Here is a 17,426-nt window from a genome sequence, read left to right as displayed (position 1 = left end):
GAAGTTCAGAGACTGCGCTAGGGAGTAGAGAAACTATAGGGATAAAAATTGTCAGACCTAGTCCCAGCCTCCATTCACAGCATAAGCCTCTTACAGGTTAGTTAGCACCCAGGCTTGCATGGCGATGGGAGAAGGCAGTGCTGCTCTCTGAGAGGGAGGTAGAGGGCCTGCCTGGTGGGGTTTGTGGTCCTCGAGGGAAGCAGCCCCTCCCAGAACCATGGAGCTGAGGCTGGGCAGGAGTGGGAAGAAATACCCCAACCTCTGTCTCTTCCCGTCTCCCATCTGCCAGTGCCTCCCACTGGCCAAACCCCACTGGAAGCCACAGGGTGAGGAAACAATAGTGATCCTGTTCAAAGGGAAGCAATCTCCTGTAGGATGAAGATTGGAGCTGGGGTGGGCAGCAGGAGACTCTCCAGCCTCCAAATCAGCCCAGGCCCGACTGCCAGCCCCAAGAGCTCCCTGCGGGCTAGGCGCCTATGTCTCGACAGAGGCTGGCCCCTCCTGGCCCCATAGTTGGAGGTGGGGCAGGAAGACCTTGCTTGCCCAACCTGGGTTCTCAACCTCAGCCCTGCTCTGGGCTTCCCTCTGAGGGCAGTCTGGTGACACAGCTGCCTACCTGCTCCATACATCCCAGCTCTCCTGTGTGGCAGAGTCCCAGGGAGTCACCTAATTTAGTCTCCAAATAAGTTTCAAGTCTGCCCCCACTTTGAGGGTCTCGCTGGAACTGATGGTATGTAATTAATGCTGCTTCATTGATATTCATGGAGCTTAGTCATAGAGGTTTTAGGAGCATCTTTTGGGGCATGTCAGCTTTTTCCACTGAGTTTTGTTGCCAGGGAGAGAGCCTTTCAGAAGGCAAACTCCCTCATTTCCAGGCTTCCTTCTCATTTGTACTTTTTCTTTCCTTCTGCCCAGTAAGAGGCCATCCGAGCCCCGGGAGTCAGGGAGGTCCCCTGTCACGTCCCCTGTCACTCAACCTCCTGCCTAGTTTTCATCCCTCAACCTCCCCAGTGCACACTTGCCCGCCTTCCCTAACAATTCTCTAGGGCTCTCTGCATCACATCCTGCATGCAGATCTCTGGGTATCCTTCAGCCTTTTTCATCAGAATTCCTGTGCTTACCAGTGTTTGGTGGTCTGTGAGCAAAGTGAGGATCCCTCACTCCCAGTATCCTCAGAGCCCAAAGTGTGGACAGAGGGCTCAGAAAGGCTTGGAAGCATGGACAGGCACGCCCAGGGAGCTGGCAGAATGAACAGGGCTGGCTGCGCTCCGTATTACAGGTGGTGAGGGGTTAACCCACCTGCTCCTTCCCTAAGCAGGATTTGCTGTACAGCAGTTAGATTGCGTGCCGTCCTGTGGTTCCCAATGCTCGGGTGCTAATATCTCATCTCTCCAAGTCCCTTCTGGCTTGAAAACTCTATAAGTCTATGTAGAATGAAATACAGCCGCCAAATTGATTTTTTTTTCAATGTCTCTTCAGTTGTGTTTCTGCCATCATTAATGGGGTGTACATTGGGCCTGACGGGACGTGGTAGCTTCTTAGATTTTAAAATCCAAGTTTTAGCATTTTTTTCCCCTTTGTTATTCATCCAAGTAATGAAGGCTATAAAACATCTCCAGTAAGTCCCCAGATTGTGGATTTGGCAGTTGTTTGTGATCTGCATGTCTTAACTACCTCTGAGGCTTAGTAATCTTTCACTGTCCAGCCTAGCTCGTGTGCCCCTTTCCTGCCCTAGGAGATATTGGGAGTGGGCTTGCAGTGTCCTGTTTCCGGGAGAACTCCATTTTCTTCTTAGGCAGAATCAATCTCTAGGGTATTCCCCTCTATTGAAGCTGCAAGTGCCATTTTAAAAGCAGCCTTGTCATCTTCCTTAATGGGTGTTTTCCTTGGAGCCTATGCTGGGGGTGGGGCGGGGTGGGGAGGGAAACTGCGTAAAGGGTGCCTGCTCCTTCTGGGCTGGGGCTTATCTAAAATCCTGCTAGAGGGATGCTTTGAGGTTGTTGAAGGAGGAGGGCAAGTGTACTGAGAGGAAGGAAGGAAGTCCCTTCCTTAAAGGAGGATTTTCTCAAACCTGGGTGTTTACCTGGAATATTTTGCAGGAAAGCCATTAAGAGACATGTTCCTTTTGTCTGAAGGCAGGAGGTATTCATCAAGAAGAAGAGCAGGAGAGGAGAATGCAGGAACTCTTTTGGAACGGGGTTATGCATTGTAAGATTGTTACTGAATTTAGGGGGTGGGAAAGGAACCCAGTCTTATTCAATCTGATGTCCTCTCCATTGCTTGACACACACTAGGACTGTGATAAATGCTTGTGAAGTAAACCTCATCTTTATTTGATTTTCATAATGCTTGATGACTCCTCACAGTTAGATGCAGTAGAAATATAATGGGCTTTGGAGTTAGATATACCCAAGTTTAGGTCCCAGCTCTGCCTTGCTGTGTGATCTTGGGCAAGTTACTTAACCTCTCTGATTTTTAGTTTCCTCGTGTGTAAAATACCTCACAAGATTTTTGTGAGAATTGAATGAGATAACTTAATGATCCACTTAACCTGGTGAGCATTTAGTAGGGGCTCAGTAAATGTTAGTTTCCTTCCCTCCTCCTGCTATATTCTCATTTGTTAGTGATTCTCAACTCCATCTGCACATTATGATCAGATGGATCACATTATGATCCCTTTTTTAAAGGAAACTTTAAAAAAGCAGTTGTTCAGGCCCCACCCACTGAGATTTGGATTTAATTGATCTGTGGTGGGGCTTGAGCATGGGTATTTTTAAAAAGCACCTGTTAAAGCATATATTTTTTAAAAAGGTAAAATCATGACTACCATACAAGTATAAAATTAGCATGACAAATATTTATTATCAAAGCTTGTTAATTAATAAGGAAACCAGTAAGATGTTGCAACCAGTTCAAATAATTCAAGCAACACACACATATAGATGATCAGGAATGCTGAAATGAATTTACACATAGATGCAAAATTGGTCAATATCCATATGGCACAAAATGTTTAAAACCGCTCCTCGTGCATTGTATGTATTCAATAAACAGCAGCTGTTATGATCTTAACTTGCGACTGTGTATTAAATGCTGTTAGGTCCTGGGCTGCAAAGATGAGGAGAACTTGGATTCTCCTGCTGCTTGAGAAGCTCACAACCTAGAGGGGTAGAAAGAGACTCAGTAGATCATTATCAGGCCGCGCAGTAAGTGCAGCCTTAGAGATGCAGGAGGACAATGGGCGCACACAGGAGGGGTGGGGAGTTGGAGAACAGGATGGCCAGGGAGCTAAGGCTCCAAGCATTAGGAATTGGCACATGTGGGGTCCCTTAGGAGGCTGCCATGGTGGTCACGGTGACAAGGTGAGAAAGTGATGAGGCCGGACCAAGGCCACAGCAGAGGAAGAGATTTAGCAGATGAGATTGATTGGAACATGAGACTGACTCGCCAAGGGAGTGAGGGACAACAAGATGCCAAATCTAGTGCTCCATGTTACCTGGAGTGGGAGCTTCCCTCTCCAGTGAGATGGAGTCTTTCTCTGTCACCCAGGCTGGAGTGCAGTGGTGTCATCTCAGCTCACTGCAACCTCCACCTTACACTGGGTTTAAGTGATTCCCCTGCCTCAGCCTCCCAAATATCTGGGACTATAGGTGTGTGCCATCACGCCCGGCTCATTTTTGTGTGTGTGTTTTTTTAGTAGAGATGGAGTTTCACCATGTTGGCCAGGGTGGTCTCAAACTCCTGACCTCAAGTGATCCGCCTGCCTCGGCCTCCCAAAGTGCTGGGATTACAGGTGTTAGCCACCATGCCTAGCTCCTTTGGAAGTTTCTAACTTAATTCAGGGTAGAAGGGACACTCAGGGTAAGCCCCAGGTAACCCAGGGCCTCATCTACCACATGTGTGAGGGACCCATGTGCTGGTGTTTTCCTGGACTGCAGAGCCCCATCAAGGAAGACTGACACTCTGACACTCAGGATTATTAAAAAGAATTAACAGCCCATTTAAAATATTTTGCTTTGCACCTGCCTGTCTTACTGCTTTGAGACTCTGGTAAATATTGTAACGAACAGCACCCCTGCCTTCATGTAGCATACAATGTGGTGGGTTTTTCGTTCATTTGCTTTTGTTTTGAGAGACAGGGTCTCTCTCTATTGCCCATGCTGGAGTGCAGTGCTGTGATCGTAGCTCACTGCACCCTCCTGGGCTCAACCATCCCCTCACCTTAGCCTCCTGAGTAGCTGGGACCCCAAGTGCATGCTACTATGCCTAGCTAATGTTTTTCGTTTTTTAATTGTGGGAAATAAAAGCACATAGCATAAAATTTTCCATCATAACCTTTTTTTTTTTTTTCTTTTTTTGAGATGGAGTCTCGCTCTGTTGCCAGGCTGGAGTGCAGTGGCATGATCTCGGCTCACTGCAACCTCCACCTCCTGGGTTCAAGCAATTCTCCTGCTTCAGCCTCCCAAGCAGCTGGGTCTACAGGCGTGCGCCAACACACCCAGCTAGTTTTTGTATTTTTAGTAGAGACGGGGTTACACCATGTTGGCCAGGATGGTCTTGATCTCTTGACCTCGTGATCCGCCCGCCTCAGCCTCCCCAAATGCTGGGATTATAGGCGTGAGCCACCGGGCCCAGCCACATCATAACCATTTTTAAGTGTACAGTTCAGTAGAGTTACAAATGTATTTGCATTGTTGTGAAACAGGTCTCCAGAACATTTTCATCTTGCAAAACTGAAACCCTTAACCCATTAAACAACTCCCCCTATACCCCTCCACCATGCCCCTGGTCACTGCCATTCTATTTTCTGTGTCAATGAATTTGGCCACTTTAGATACCTCCTGTAAGTGGACACATACATTATTTGTCCTACTGTGACTGGCTTATTTCACTAGCACAGTCTCCTCAAGGTGCACCATATTGTAGCACATGACAGGATTTCCTTCCTTTTTTAAGGCTGAATGATAGTCTATTGTAAATGCAGTGGTTTTGAACTTCACCTCTTAGCCCCTCACCCCTTTTTTGAAACAAAAATTTTGCTCAAAATGTCTACTGTATTGAGCAGATACAAAAGAGAGCTGCTTTGATGGGATGGTTGGTCTGGACTCGTGCCCACTCTGCCCTCCTCTATGGCCTACGGAGCCTGCAGGAGACTTGGATCCCAGTGGACCACCACCTAGCCTAGTAGTGGTTCTCAAAGTGGAGTCCCCAGACCCACAGTACCAGCATCACCTGAGGACTTCTAAAATGCAGATTCCCAGGCTCCACTCTAGACCTACTGAGTCAGAGCCTCTGGAGTGAGGCCCTCCACAATCTGTATTTTACCAAGTTCTCTAGGTGATTCTGATGCCCAAAGATGGAGAGTGACTTGGCCTAAAGTCATTTGCGAAACTGATTGGGATTCAATTATTGACTGCCTATTATGTACAAAATTCTAGAATATCAGCTGCAAGGGCAACCAAGACAATTCAGTCTCTGAATTAGTTAGCTATTGCTGAGTAATAAATCACCTCAGAATTTAGTGGTTTAAACAGCAGGCAGGAATCTGAGTGCAGCTTTGATGGGTCCTCTGGCTCAGGGTCTCTCACAAGGTCACAGTGAAGGTGTTGGCCGAGGCCTCAATCATCTCAAGGTTCAAGTGGGCAAGATTTGCTTGCAAGCTCACCCAGTGGTTGTGGGCAGGATTTCAATTCTTATGGATGGGCAGATTGACAGCCGCTCTTCCTCACTGGTGTTAGCCTGGGGCCTCCTCCTTTCCTTGCCGCCCTCTTCATAAGGCAGCTCACAACATGGCAGCTGGTTTTATTAAGTGGCAAGCAAGACAGAGCAAGAGAGGGTGCCCAGACGGAAGTCATAGTTGTTTGTAACAGAACCTTGGAGGTGACGTTCTATGACTTGTGTGATACTCTGTTCAGTACAAGTGTGTCACTAGGCCCAGCTCACATTCGAGAGGAGGTGATTATGCAAGAGCATGAATACCAAAAGGGCGGGATCTTTTAGGAGGTGGTCTCCTACGGTCCCTGCCTCTGCCCTTGTGTTTGCAACTGGGGAATCAAATAAGTACACACCTAATTGTGGAATCAATTCTCAGAATGGTGGTCATGGAGTGGAGTGGGCACAAGTTCGAGGAGGCTCAGAGAAATAAAATTCTCTGGTTGGAGGAATCAGGAAGGCTTCCTGGAGGAGCTGGTATTTACATCAGGCCTTGAGGGAATGAGGATATGCCACTGGCAGAGACGGGGAGGCCAGGTGAAGGGAAGGGCCTGCTCAGGTATTAAGACCATCAGCTTGCATGGAGATGGGGAGAAGCCATGTGGGTTGGAGCCATACTGTACATGGCTTCCACTGTCAGATGCAAGAACTCATGCTTTGATTGGGAGGGGATGGATGTCAGGAGCCTGGAGAGACAGGGCTTTCATAACTGCCAGAACCAGGACTAAGGGGCTCTGAGCCCAGTACTCTCCCCGGCCCTACCAGCCCGGCCCTGAGGTTTACCCTCCAACTTCTCTTGCAGTTCGGGCGCACTGAAGTCATTGACAACACGCTCAATCCCGACTTCGTGCGCAAGTTCATTGTGGATTACTTTTTCGAGGAGAAGCAGAACCTCCGTTTTGATTTGTAAGTGGAAGATGGTGCTGAAGATGCAGCCAGGTGGGGAGGAAGATTGCTGGGAGGTAGGACCACAGGCCTGTGGTTGGGGGAGGGTGGGAGGAGCTGAGATATTAGCGGGAGCCCAGGTTGGCCTGGGATAGAAGTGGCAATTAGCTGAAGTCTGCCTGTACCCTTACCAGGAGAGACAAATTTAACAGTTTGTCTCAGTTAAGTTGGGGATGGCATCAGGCAAGCTTCTTTGTGCCGGGGAATGTCCGCTGAGGAAAGATCCTGAAGGCAATTCTTGACTGTGCCTCTGGGAGCCCTTTTCTCCCCTAGTAACCAGGAGGGAGCCACTGGCTGCTTCCTCTGTCTAAGCGTGTTCTGGGAGAGGGTCCCTGCAGCCTCCCCTCCCGCAGAGGTGGCCTGGCTGGTGGGGCTCAGGCATCCAGCAGCCACTGGAAGATGACAGTGCCTTTCTCCTGACATTAAAGATCACGGTGGGATTTCAGGCTTGGTAAACAGGCCGGGGAGTTTGTGATGTTGTTTTTATGGGGTATGGGATGCTTTGAAAAGTCTTTGCCCCACAGAAGAGTGGTCAGAGTGGGAAAGAAGGGGGTTTGGGACCTTAGGGAGCAAAGGAAAGAATGCAGTGGAAGGAAATAACTTTGGAGGGAATGATGGGAGGTATTGAGGCTGAGGAGAGTCAACACAGCCCATTGTAGAGAAGTCACCTGGTGACATTTTGGAGAGGGCTGATAAGAGAGTGACCATCCCTCAGCAGGAGTCATCTGGGCCTGGCATGGCTGTTTGGCCACAGAGATGCCAGTGGGTGGGTGGGAGATGCTGGGGGAAGGTGGCAGGTGAGGCTCCAGGTGAGCAGACCCCAGGTGAGGGGAGGAGGCCAGCTGCAGCATCACGCTGCCTGTAGACGGCTGAGGTGAAGGTGTTAATGCCTCCCTCCTTCTTGAGTGACCAGGCCTGTGGGCAAGCTGGGCAGGCCTGGGTGGGGTGAAGCCATAAGGGAAGGTCAGAAGCAAGGTATTAGCACCACGGGCAGCCAAGGCTTGGCTGTGAAGATCAAAGATGGGAAACTCTGTGAGTGAGGGGAGCGAAAGGTAAGGTGGCTCAGCCACCTGTGAACCAGCCGGGCCGACAGAGCTCATTTAATTTTTTCCATTTTTAATGAGGTGTAACATACACATAGTGAAGTGCGTAAATCTTAGCGCCTACTCCACAATGCATTTTTACATCCATTTCCACCCCTCTGACCATCACCCAACTCAAGGACAGAACATGTCCAGCACCCAGAAGGCTTCCTTTCATGCCTTCCAACAATTACTCCTGGAAATATTCACTGTGTTGGGACCTGTTTTTGGGGGACAGGGGCCCTGACTCAACTTGAGAACCCAGGCAGGATTGGGCAGAACATCCGCAGCTGCCTTCATCATTTCTCTGTGTTCCCTGCAGATACGACGTTGACTCTAAGAGTCCCGATTTATCCAAACACGTGAGTTCTGCCAGTGACTGCTCGGCAATTCCACAGTTTCTGAAATGCCATCCTTCGGGTGGGCCCAGGGCTTTGCTGGGATGGAATGTGTGTCTGAGGCTGCGCCCTGTCATTTGAGGGCTCTCACGCTTCCAGGAATTGTGCGATGGGGGAGGTGGGATAGCTGTGAGCAGAGTGGGTGACACTGGTCTCTTCTGTTCCCTGGACATGCAGGATTTCCTGGGCCAGGCCTTCTGCACCCTTGGAGAGATTGTGGGGTCCCCTGGGAGCCGCCTGGAGAAGCCCCTCACGTGAGTGTCTGGGTTGCTTTGCCGGTGGTGGGCCAACTTCTTGCCCATTCAGCTGGGAGCTGGCTCAGGGCGGGGGCAAAGCAGTCAGCTGGCTATGACTGGCATCTGCAGGTTGTTAGGAATAAAGAGACCCCATGCATCACTGCTCTCACGGGGCTTCTAATCCAGGTATTTCAGGGGAACCCAGGCTGGGTTATTAGAGCCCCATCTCCCGGGAAGGCTCAGGAGGGAATAGAGTAGACACCATATAATCTATTCCCACCCTGACCCCTATCATAGTGTGGAAGAAGAAACTGAAGCCCAGACAGGGGAAGTGACTTGCCCAAGGACACACAGCTAGAAAGAGGAAGAGCTGGGATTTGAACCCAGGGCTCTACACACATAGCATATTCCTAAGATTGTTCACAGCTTGTAGGCCAGAGCTGGCTACAGTGAGGCCCCTCCCATCCCATCCTGTCCCTGACAGTCCCTGAACTTAATTTGCTTTTAGGGAAAAGCTGTTGCTCTGAAGCAGGCTGTGGGATGAGGAATCCCAAGGCTTCTCATAGTGCAGCCTGAGGATGTCTTCAGGGGCAGCCAGGGCTGGCCAGGTGGTAAGGGTGACCTCTCTTGTCCCTATTTCTCAGGAAGTCCCAGGGGCAGGGCCTGTGCCTGTATAAACAATTCTTACCTTTCCCCACACTGGGGAACACTGGTCACCATTTTTTGGTGTCCACGTTTCTCTGGACGGCCACCCTCACACTTTGCATTTAAATAAACTAATTTAACTGGATCCCGAGCTTTTTGAATATTTTAGGTTGACACTCATGGGCAGGGCCCAGGAAAGAGAGGGCAGACTGGGACAGGCATCCAGGCCACAGGGCAAAGAGCCCAGGAAAGGGAGATCATTAGCCCCCGCTTGCTTCTGCCAAGTTCCCACTGGACGCTGTCCCCTCACCATGATCAATCATTGCAGTGTGAACTGGGCACGGTGGCTCACACCTGTAATCCCAGGGCTTTGGGAGGCCAAGGCAGGTGGATAGCCTGAGCTTAGGAGTTTGAGACCAGCCTGGCCAACATGATGCAAATCTGTCTCTACTAAAAATACAAAAAAATTAGCTGGGCGTGGTGGTGCACACCTGTAGTCCCAGCTACTCGGGAGGCTGAGGCATGAGAATCTCTTGAAGCCAGGAGGTTGCAGTGAGCCGAGATTGTACTACTCTACTCCAGCCTGAGCAACAGAGCAAGACTCTGTCTCAAAATAATAATAATAATAACTGCAGTGTGTGTGTGTGTGTGTGGTCTCTCTTCCAGATCCTTGCCTGGGACCCCCAGTAACTCATGGTCCCAGGGCTCCTGGAAATGTTTCCTTGGCTCCCAAAAGGTCTCATCTCTGGGTTCCTAGAAAACAATCAAAACAGTTTTTTATTGAGAACAGGGGGAAAACCCCTGTTTTGGGGGCCTCTGTAGCTTATAGAATTTGAGGGCCTCTTGAAAAAAAGGATACAAAATTCACATTCATATTTGGTAGGCCCCTCCCTCTTAGGACATATTTCTAACAGGTTTTATTCATGATTTTATATTCTTTCTCTAGGGACATCTGCCCCTGTGCCCACTTCAGTGTTAACCATGCGCTAAGTGTAGCACACCCATTAGCATCTGCTCTTTCCAGCAGCACCCCCACCCATGGCTTTACCTGGGTTGCCAGGTTGGAGATGCCCTACTAGGGAGGGTGTCTGTGCTTCCCAACTCCCAGCTGCCTGGGTCCAAAACCACTACTCATTTGGGTCTGTTTCCTGCCTGCTGTCACCTGGTCCACCGTTGGTGACAGGAACTCTTTCTGGGGGTGGGGGAGTATTGAGGGAGACTTCCTATGGAGATGGCTTTTGAAACTGAGCCTTAAAGGACACGCAAGATCTAAAATATAGAGGTTGGCCGGGCGCAGTAGCTCACGCTTGTAATCCCAGCACTGTGGGAGGCTGAGGGGGGTGCAGATCACCTGAGGTTGGGAGTTCGAGACCAGGCTGACCAACATGGAGAAACCTCATCTCTATTAAAATATACAAAAATTAGCCCGGTGTGGTGGCACGTGCCTGTAGTCCCAGCTACTAGGGAGGCTGAGGCAGGAGAATCACTTGAACCCAGGAGGCGGAGGTTGCAGTGAGCTGAGATCATACCACTGCACTCTAGCCTGGGTGACAAAACGAGACTCCCTCTCAAAAATAAAATAAGATAAAATAAGATAAGATAAGATACGATACGATACGATAAGATAAAATAAAATAAAATAAAATAAAATAAAATACAGAGGTTGATGGCAATGTTGGAGGAGGAGGTGGACCTTTTACCTCATCAAAGATTTTATGTGTCTTAGTTTAGTTGTCTTCCTGACTAAACCCTGTGAAAATCTCCTGTTTACTGGACATATATTTTAGGCCAGGCATGAGGGTCAGTATTTTGCTTGTGAAATCTGTGTTAGTTCACTGGGGCCGTTGTGGCAAATGCCACAAACTGAGTGGCTTAAAAAACGAAAATGAATTTTCTCACAATTCTGGAGGCTAGACATCAGAGATTAAGATGTCAACAGAGTTCATTTCTTGTGAGGATGGCTGTCTTCCTTCTCATCTCTGTGTCTTCACGTTGTCATCTCTCTGTGCACCTCTGTGTCCTAGTCACCTCTTCTTATGAGGACACCAGCCATTGGATTAGGACCCACTGCCATGATCTCATTTTACCTTAATTACCTCCTTAAAGACCCTATCTCCAGGCTGGGCACGATGGTTCATGCCTGTAATCCCAGCACTTTGGGAGGCCAAGGTGGGCGGACCACCTGAGGTCAAGAGTTCAAGACCAGCCTGGCCAACATGGTGAAACCCTGTCTCTACTAAAAATACAAAAATTAGCCGCTTGTGGTGGTGCGTGCCCGTGGTCCCAGCTACCCAGGAGGCTGAGGCAGGAGAATCACTTGAACCCTGTAGGTGGAGGTTGCAGTGAGCCAAGATCGTGCCACTGCACTCCAGCCCAGGTGACAGAGCGATACTCTGTTTCAAATAAAACATAAAAAAATAAAAATAAAAATAAAGACTCTATCTCCAAATATAGTCCCATTCTGAGGTCCTGGAGATTAAGATCTTAATACATGAATTTTGGGGGATACAGTTCAGCCCATGTCATGATCTCATGTGATTCTTCCAGCAGTCTCCCCATCTCGCAGTCTGGATGCGGAGGCTGGAAAGGGAGAACAGGGGTTCCCAAACTGCAGCAGGCACCAGTGTCACCACAGATTGCTGGGTTCCACCCCGCAGAGTTCCTGATCCCGTGGGTATGGGCTGGGCCTGGGAATTTACTTTCCTATTAATAACATTCCCAGGACACGCTGGTGCTGCTGGTCTGGGCATCCCACCTTGAGAACCACTGAGGGAATTTGCCCAGAAGAAGGGCTCTGCTTGCTCTGGCCTGTGACTTTGATCCTGTTTTAATGACTTCCGGAGCAGCCGCTTGTCTCCAAGCATCTGGATGCCAAGTGTGCTGGCCTGTCTGGATGGGGGTACTCAGCTCATGGCATGCTCTCTCTTCCCCTCTCTCCACAGGATAGGTGCATTCAGCCTGAATTCCAGGACGGGCAAACCCATGCCAGCCGTGTCCAACGGGTAGGTCACCAGACATCTCTGGCCCTGGAGTCCTTAGACATTCAACCAGCTCTGCAAAGGGGGCCTCAGAGTCTGGGCCTCGTCCCTGCTCCCATCCCTGTGAATCTGGCCCTGATCCAGGGGACAGAGAGTCCTAGGTTCCTCCTTAGGCACCCAGGCTCTTTGGGCCCTGAACAGAAGCCCCGACTTGGCAGCAAGCCCCCTCCCCCATCCAAACTAGAGCTTGGGCATCTCAAGCCCCGGTGGCTCCTGGGACTTCAGGGAGAGGGTGGGGCTTACAGGTGAGGGATGTTGTCTAGGAATAGCGGGGCTGGGCACTCTCTGTTCCGTTCCTCTCTCCCTGGCCTGGTTTCTCTCGGCCCCCAATCCCCACCCTTCTCTCCCCCTCTTTCCTCCCCTCTCTTTATCCTTTCCCCTCTGTTCCCCTTCCTTGTTTTGGCTGCTGGATGTCCGCCTCCTCCTCACCACAGAGTAGATCCAGCTGAATCCCCACTTTTCACATTTGCTCGTTTGCTAGCCAGCTGCGGTGGGCCAGCCTCACTCCACCACCCTGACCATCTGGTTTCGGCTGGCCTCATGCAAATGTGGCCAACGCAGAGCCTCCCCCTCCTTCCCTCCCCTTCTTTCCCGGTTGGGGAGTTCCCACCCTGGCTTCTTTCTCACGCCCACTCGCCCACTGGGGCTGGGGGTGGGGGAGTGCAGGGCAGGGAACCTCTGCCTGCAGGGGCCTCTGCAGAAGGGCATTTTATTGGGGTAAGCAGAGCTCCCCTGGCCTTCCCTGAGAGCTCTCAGGAATTGAGGTTGCAGCAGCTGGATATGCCACTGGGCCAGCTGCAGGTGGGGAGGGGGCCTCCAGGGGGCCGGGGATGCTCACCGCCCAGGGAGAGCGTGAATGCTAATTCACCGGCAGAGTAGAGAAGCAGCCACTGGGGAGGCAGCGGGAGGCAGACAGAGATACAGAGGCAGGGAGGGAGAGAGAGAAAGGAAGGCCAAGAAGGTGGGAGCAGGTTGGGGCTGGAGAGGAGGGAAAGAAGGATCGGAAATAGAAGAAGGACTCAGAGGCAAAGAGAGGAACAGATGGAGAAACATGGGGCGGAGGAGGCTGGCGTGGAGGATTCTATCTCCCTGGGCAAACAAATCATGTCTTTACTACCATGAAGGACTGGACCAGGGGGTGGGGAAGGGCTTTGAGGCACTCAGCTCAGCTGCTCAAGTCTAGAGGGACAAGCTGGCAGGCACTGTCCCCTGTCCGTGGCAGGGGATGCCCCAGATGTGGCCCCTGCTCTGCTCACCTGATTTGGAGAGATCTGGGCTGTCCTGTCAGCGCCCCAGGGCCGGCTTCCCTTCCTCCCCTGCCTCCTCTGTTTGAGAGCCTCTCCCTCCAAGAGCTGGTGCTGGGAAGAGCTCCATCAGTGGTTCTCAAAGTGTGTTCCACAGACAGCATGCTGGTGGCCCTGTGGCTGGCCTGAGGTGTAAGGCTGGATTTTACCGGCATTGCACAATTGTGAAGCAAAGGGTGCGGGGAGGGGGATGCTGCTCACTGCGGACCTTCTCTGTGCCAGGCACTGTGTGGGTATATACAGTCACATTCATTATATAGGGGAGAAAACTGAGGCTCAGAGAGGTACAGGAATGAGCCCAAAGTCACAGAGCTGCTGGACAACCCGACATTTTCCTCTCCCTCCCAGTGGCTCCTCCCCCACCTCTGGCTTAGTCCCAAACATCGGAGTGGGCTGGGCTGGTGCCCAAAGCCCATCTAACCAGGGGAAGAGGTGGTTCAGGTCCCCTGGGTGGAGCCCCAGCTGAAGAACTGCCCTCCTGGAGGGATGTGCTGGGGTGGACCGACTTCATGGACCTTGACCTGGTTGCCCATTTCACTGGGGAGCTGTACAGTCGGCTGGGATCTCTCACTCCCAGGGAGACCCCAGCCAAGGCACTCAAGGGGACGTAGCCATGGGAAAGAGCCTGGGCAAGCTACCAGCGAGGGTCCACCAGCCCTCCTGCCTTCCTGCCTCCCACGACACATCAGAGTGGCTCAGAGCTGGATTGTCCTGGGACTCTGGGGGTCAGCTGGGTGTGAGGTGGGGTGGCTAGCCCATGAGGTCTTTTGCCCACAGAAGTGGTCTTTGGATGGAAAGTTTGAGAACCACTGGTCTGGAAGCCTCCGGGTGAGTCTGGATGCTTTTCCAATTCTAGGACTTTCACTGCAGGCACTACCCTTCCTGGTGGGCTCTCGGGGAGCAGGGGGTGGGGCAGCTCCAGGCTTGGGGACCCGGCCCCAGGAAGCAGTGCACTAGGCCACACTGCCACAAGGATTTCAGGAGACTCTGTCTTCTCAGGGGCTTTGGGGCAGATCTGCTGGATGGTAGCGGGAGGGGGAGGCTGGGCAGGGATTGATTGAGGGAGTATCAGGTTTATGGCTCTGTCTTTGTCTGGCTTTCCATTCTTTCATCTTCTCCTCTCCCAGTGGTGTCCCAGGAAAGAAATGTGGCACCATCATCCTGTCCGCTGAGGAGCTCAGCAACTGTAGGGTGAGTGGCAGAGGATTCCAGCACAGGACGTGGTTGGGGTGGGTGGTGACGGAGTGCAGGTTGGCCTCCCTGAGCCCCTGGAGGGAACCAAGGGTAGACAGGGCTCCTGATGCTGACCTGGCTGTCATAGAATTCTGCAACATCGGAGCTAGTGGGTGTTTTCCCTTTTTATAGCTGAGCAGACTGAGGCCCAGAGAGGAGAAGGAACTCACCCACAGTCAGCAGCAGAGCCCAGCTGAGCTCCGTCCCCTGGCTCCCATGCCAGGGCTCCCTCTCCTCCCCATCACGGCCGCCACTCACGTGTCCTTGAGCCGAGACTGCCTTGGCACCAACACTGTGACAGCAAAGACCTTTTCAGTCTTGAAGGAAGCCTCGGTGCTTGACATTTAGCTGTCATTTTTCACTTTCATCTCTGGAGTAGGGTGACACCCTGCATGGGGCGGATGGAGAGTGTCTGTGCGCGTGCATATGTTGGGAAGAAGTCTGCAGTACCAGGCAGCCCTTGGTCTTGCTTTTTCTGTAGGACTGTTGGGGATCAGGAGATGGGGACAGCTGAGCACACCAAGAAGGGGCTCAGGGGACCTCATGATTAATAATAATGATAAAGTATCATAATGGTGATGGTCAGTATTTGTCAGGTAATAGCACTTTACATAAGTTATCACTGCTCTTGACAATCATGCTAAGAAGTAGGTACTAAAATGTTACTCCCATTCTATGGATGGAGAAATTGAGGCTCAGAGAGGCAAAGTCACCTGTTCAAGGAAGACAAGCAGCAGAGCCACGATTCTAGTCCAGGTCAGCTTGATTCTAAGATCTGGGCTCAGCCCCGAAACTATCGCTATCTTAGGTTACTAAGAGTGGCTATAAAAGTGGGAAAGTGGTGGAACTTGGAGAGAAGAGGAGGAGGCTGGGACAGACGCAGGGAGGGGCAGGGTGCAAGCGTAAACAAAGCCTGGGCTACCCTGGGAACACAGCTTCCCACGGGGCTGGGAGGGATGACCAGGAGAAACAAGATTTTCCTACCTTCCTGGGAGGTCAGTGCTACGGATCAGCTGTCGATCAATATTTACCCTACTAGAAATTTAAACAGAATTTTTAAAAATGTATGTATTAATTCCTTTAGAAATAACAATAGTTGAACCCATTATGGGTCAACATAAATAACATATATTTTGAGGCCGGGCGCAGTGGCTCACGAGATTGCAATCTCAGCTCACTGCAGCCTCTGCACTCCAGCCTGGGTGACAGAGCGAGACTCCGTCTCAAAAAATAAATAAATAAAATAACATATTTTGAAAAACAACAATAACTTACAATAATCATTTAATGAGAAGAGTGGCCGTGTTTTACATTTTTGCAAATCTCCTTAATGTCTGACTTAATGGAAGACATCCAGATTCTCATGGCTGCTTCTGTAGTCAATCTATTGTGATATCCCTGTCGAATAACCTCTGGAAAACTCTTCATCGAAATTATTACGAAAATAGTGTTGACCCCACAGATCCCCCGGGGTTCCTGGTCCATACTTTGAGAGCTGCTGGTATAGAGATATAACAGTGTTAGAGAACATGAATTGAGTCATTATTTTGGGCCATACACTGTGCTAAGTGGTTTACATGTATTGACTTATCTAATGTATTATAATACATAATGTAGTATGTAGTATGATGTGTTATAATATCTGATGAATTACGGTCCTCATTAATTTTCCTCACTTTTATAGATAAGGAAACCGAAGCACAGAGAGGTTAAGTGACCTGTCCAGGGTCACACAGCCACTGAGTAGAAGAGATTTGAAACTTGGCAGTTTGCTTGTAGAGCCAAGGTCTTTAACCACTGGGCTGTGGTGTTACAAACTCTGTTTCCAAGGACTTCCAGTGGAAGAATAAGACACGTGAACACAGAATCGATAGTACAGGGCAGTATAGAGATGACCAAAGAAATTCATATGCAACTGCTCACCCTGGTTGCTCTGCTTGTCTGTTTATCTCAGTGGATCTGAAGGCACTTGGCAGCGGGAATGAACCCTACCCAATGTGTACACCCAGGGCAGGACTCGGGGTGCAGTAGGCGTTCCTGAGGACCCATCACGAATATGTGGCTGAATGCTTAGAAAGCACAGACCTTGTGTTCAGCACCAGGTCATGGACAAAACACACATGTCCACTGAGGATCTGGATGCCACTGGAGTTCAGACAAGGGAGAGAATTCAGTTGCCCTGTGGAAGAGAGCTGTTGCAGCTCCCAGAGCCTCCGTTCTCCACCTGCAGCTTGGCGCTGATAGGGTTAAAGGAGTTCATGAATGTGAGTGTGTCTAACAGATGCCTAGGAAAGGGTGCCTCCAAATTCCTTGAACCTAAATTCAGTGTTTCCCCAAGCTTCTAGCCCAGCTGGTGACTTTCTTACTAGTTTGTAACCAAATAAAGTCACACACATGAAAGCGCTTTGGAAATTCTAACGCTCTAGACAATGCTGGTGGCCGTTACTGGTCTAGCATTCCAGGGGTTGGTAAGCAGTCTTAGGTTTAATACTTATCAGGTATTAAATCCTCCCTCTTCCTCCTTCTTCCCCAGTCCTCCCTACTCCTTCACCCGGGGATGGCAGCTGTTTTCTTGATTTTAGCTCTTCCAGCACAAGGGGTCTATGTCAGAGGCAGGGAGTGCCCTCCCTTCCTCCTGAGATTGTCAGCTCCTTTTCTTCTGGGGCATCTTTAGCTGAGTTCTGTCTCTCCCTAGAATCCTTGCAAGGAAAAGAGACTAATTCCCAGCATCTGGCTGAATTAAAATAATTACATCTGAACAGCTTTGCTTCGTCTTTCCAGCTCAGCATTCAGTGGGAGGATCAAAGGAAGAGGGTGGGGTCTGAGAGATGAT

General features: G+C 50.4%; 1 protein-coding gene across 5 annotated transcripts in view; it reads left to right on the top strand.

Annotated features, from left to right (window-relative positions):
• CPNE5 (copine 5) overlaps positions 1-17,426 on the top strand; it is a 95,236-nt gene that overhangs the window by 30,141 nt on the left and 47,669 nt on the right. For 3 of the 5 annotated variants that reach the window (XM_009205028.4, XM_009205029.4, XM_021937189.2), the window contains 6 exons: positions 6,515-6,618; positions 8,062-8,101; positions 8,315-8,391; positions 11,961-12,020; positions 14,138-14,188; positions 14,488-14,551. In XM_009205028.4, the coding sequence (XP_009203292.1) occupies positions 6,515-6,618; positions 8,062-8,101; positions 8,315-8,391; positions 11,961-12,020; positions 14,138-14,188; positions 14,488-14,551 (396 nt within the window). Of the gene's footprint in view, positions 1-6,514; positions 6,619-8,061; positions 8,102-8,314; positions 8,392-11,960; positions 12,021-14,137; positions 14,189-14,487; positions 14,552-17,426 lie in introns of those variants that run through there. The other 2 variants (XM_003897525.4, XM_021937188.2) reach the window with 2 other exon arrangements.

This window comes from Papio anubis, chromosome 6 (genome assembly GCF_008728515.1).
Source record: "Papio anubis isolate 15944 chromosome 6, Panubis1.0, whole genome shotgun sequence".
NCBI lineage: Eukaryota > Metazoa > Chordata > Mammalia > Primates > Cercopithecidae > Papio > Papio anubis.
This window is presented reverse-complemented; position numbering and strand designations above follow the sequence as displayed.